This window comes from Merops nubicus, unplaced genomic scaffold, assembly GCF_000691845.1.
Source record: "Merops nubicus isolate BGI_N331 unplaced genomic scaffold, ASM69184v1 scaffold45908, whole genome shotgun sequence".
NCBI classification, from domain to species: domain Eukaryota; kingdom Metazoa; phylum Chordata; class Aves; order Coraciiformes; family Meropidae; genus Merops; species Merops nubicus.
The window spans coordinates 1291-3470 of record NW_008624652.1 but is presented as its reverse complement, the minus strand read 5'-3'; the positions used below and the strand labels follow the sequence as shown (position 1 = coordinate 3470).

The following is a 2180-nucleotide window of genomic DNA, read 5'->3' as shown; positions in this document are numbered from 1 at the left end:
GCAGGAACACGGGAGGAGATGTCCAAAATACATTAACATATTGAACAGAGAATTCTTAAGGCAGGTGTTGCTGGAAAGGAATCATCTGCTGGAAATCGGTGTTAACAGGAAATAGAAATCTGATTGTAGATTAGCACAATTCAACAAAAAGACAGCACTGCACAATGGAAATGCCTGACAAGTGTCTTTACACAGAGGGGAAAAAAAAAAAAAAGAAGAAGTCCGACTGAAAAAGTGTGACTGCTTGCTTGATTCTGTGGGTCTTACCAAATGTGTGCACAGTCACCCCCAAGCGACCTCGATGGCTCCCTACTGCACGGTCAGTACAGCTGCTGCAGGAAAATGAACTGAGGTTCTGAATACCCACTCACGGCAGATCTCAGTAACGTTTCTGACGGAGACTGACTGCCCGTCACGGGCAGCAGCATCTGGTGGTCTTCAGTCCCAATGGGTAGAGGAAGTGCTAACAACATCTCCGAGGGTTTCACATCTATGGACTCTGATAAAGGACTTTTCTGACTCTGAACAGATTCTTGTTCATAGAAAGAATTATCAAGTGCAGCAGAATCAGGGGGAGTTTCAGATCCTGGGGGGAGAAAAAATTTTAAAAAAATGTTCAAAAGCTCCTGTGCAAGTTGTTCAAATTTCCTTTCAGCTGACTAGCAAAACAAACACTTGGTGTGTCAAAGCCTGCCAGGGCAGCTGGACTATCTGTGGCTTCAACATCCTGTGGAGCCACAACGACCTGTAACTAGAGGGACGATGCATCCCAACTTGATCTCCTCTTGGTGTGGCACAGAAGAGAACAAAATCATTAACATCACAGTGAACAAAGGCGCTTTGCAAGAAATGTAATTATGAAGGTTTCCTTGAGATTGTTCACCTCAGAAAATCCAAGAACCACAGCCACATCCAACCATCCTCTTTTAACTGAGACAGCAATGTGCAATGCAGCATCTATCATAGAATCCTGGAATGGTTTGCGTGGGAAGGGACCATTAAAGCTCATCTAGTCCAACCCCCCTGCACTGAGCAGGGACATCTGCAACTAGAGCAGGTAGCTCAGAGCCCCGGCCAACCTCACCTGGAATGGTTCCAAGGATGGGGCATCAACCACTGCTCTGGGCAACCTGGGCCAGGGGCTCACCACCCTCAGGGTAAAAAATTTCTTCCGTCTATCTAGCCTAAATCTCCCCTCTTTTAGTTTAAAACAGTCACCCCTTGTCCTGTCACAACAGGCCTTGCTAAAAAGTCTGTTCCCATCTTTCTGATAGATTCCTTTAGGTACTGAAAGGCCACAAGTTCTCACCAGAGCTTTCTCTTCTCTAGGCTGAACAACCCCAACTCTCTCAGCCTGGTCTCACAGCAGAAGGCTGCTTTCAGCCCTTTGATCATTTTTGTGGCCTTCTCCAAGAAGTCCATGTCCTTCTTGTGCTGAAGACTCCAGAGCTCCAGGTGGGGCCTCAAGCAGAGACCTCACACCCACTAGTGCTCTCACCTCACCCTTGCTTCTACTGGCTTCCTGCTGCACTGGGGCCTTCCTAAATGGGGCTTCTCAAGCTTCTGACATTTAAAGCTGCCTCTGCGTGTTACTCCTGTTTCCTCACTCCCTCCCTCCCAATCCAGACCTACACAGACACCTATTATTCCTTTCTCCATATGACAAAGGCAAAGGAATTATGGTCAATAGACTTAAGGGTGGGCAGGTAAGGAGGCATATGGAGCCACTGCTGAAAGAGGCCGAATATCTGAACACCTCTGTGTTTGTATCATAGGCGAGTGATACATGTCCAATTTCTTCCTCATCAAACCTGGTATCTAGAATAGGAGCTAAATGTATTTGAAAAGTCTTTTTAGAGCAGTATCCACAGCTGGGAGCATTTTGCCATCTGTCTGGTCTTGTGCATTTGCTAATCCAGCTCAGACTTGGATTAACATTGACTGCTTATATAAAAAACATAAAATCTTTCACTGTTACATTAAAAATATTCATGCCTTCAAGATGTAAAGTAATTCCCACAAACAGTATGCAGTGTTCACCTCTGTTACTACCCTCTTAGAGACATACTCCTTTGACATGTTCTGAAGAGGTAAAAAATTTCCTACAATTCAGACTGCCTTCATGTGGGAAGCTCTCAAGAGAAACTAGGACAAGAAGGCAAATATTCATGCACAGAAAA

The 2180-nt window shown here is 45.3% G+C and overlaps 1 protein-coding gene across 1 annotated transcript in view; it reads right to left on the bottom strand.

Moving 5' to 3' along the window:
• Positions 1 to 320: 320 nt before the first annotated feature.
• LOC103777855 (myoneurin-like) overlaps positions 321 to 2180 on the bottom strand; it is a gene marked incomplete at its 5' end in the record, with an annotated part of 3116 nt that continues 1256 nt past the window's right edge. Inside the window, one exon of the mRNA XM_008945416.1 lies at positions 321 to 586. Coding sequence (XP_008943664.1) covers positions 321 to 586 — 266 coding nt within the window. The remainder of the gene's footprint in view (positions 587 to 2180) is intronic.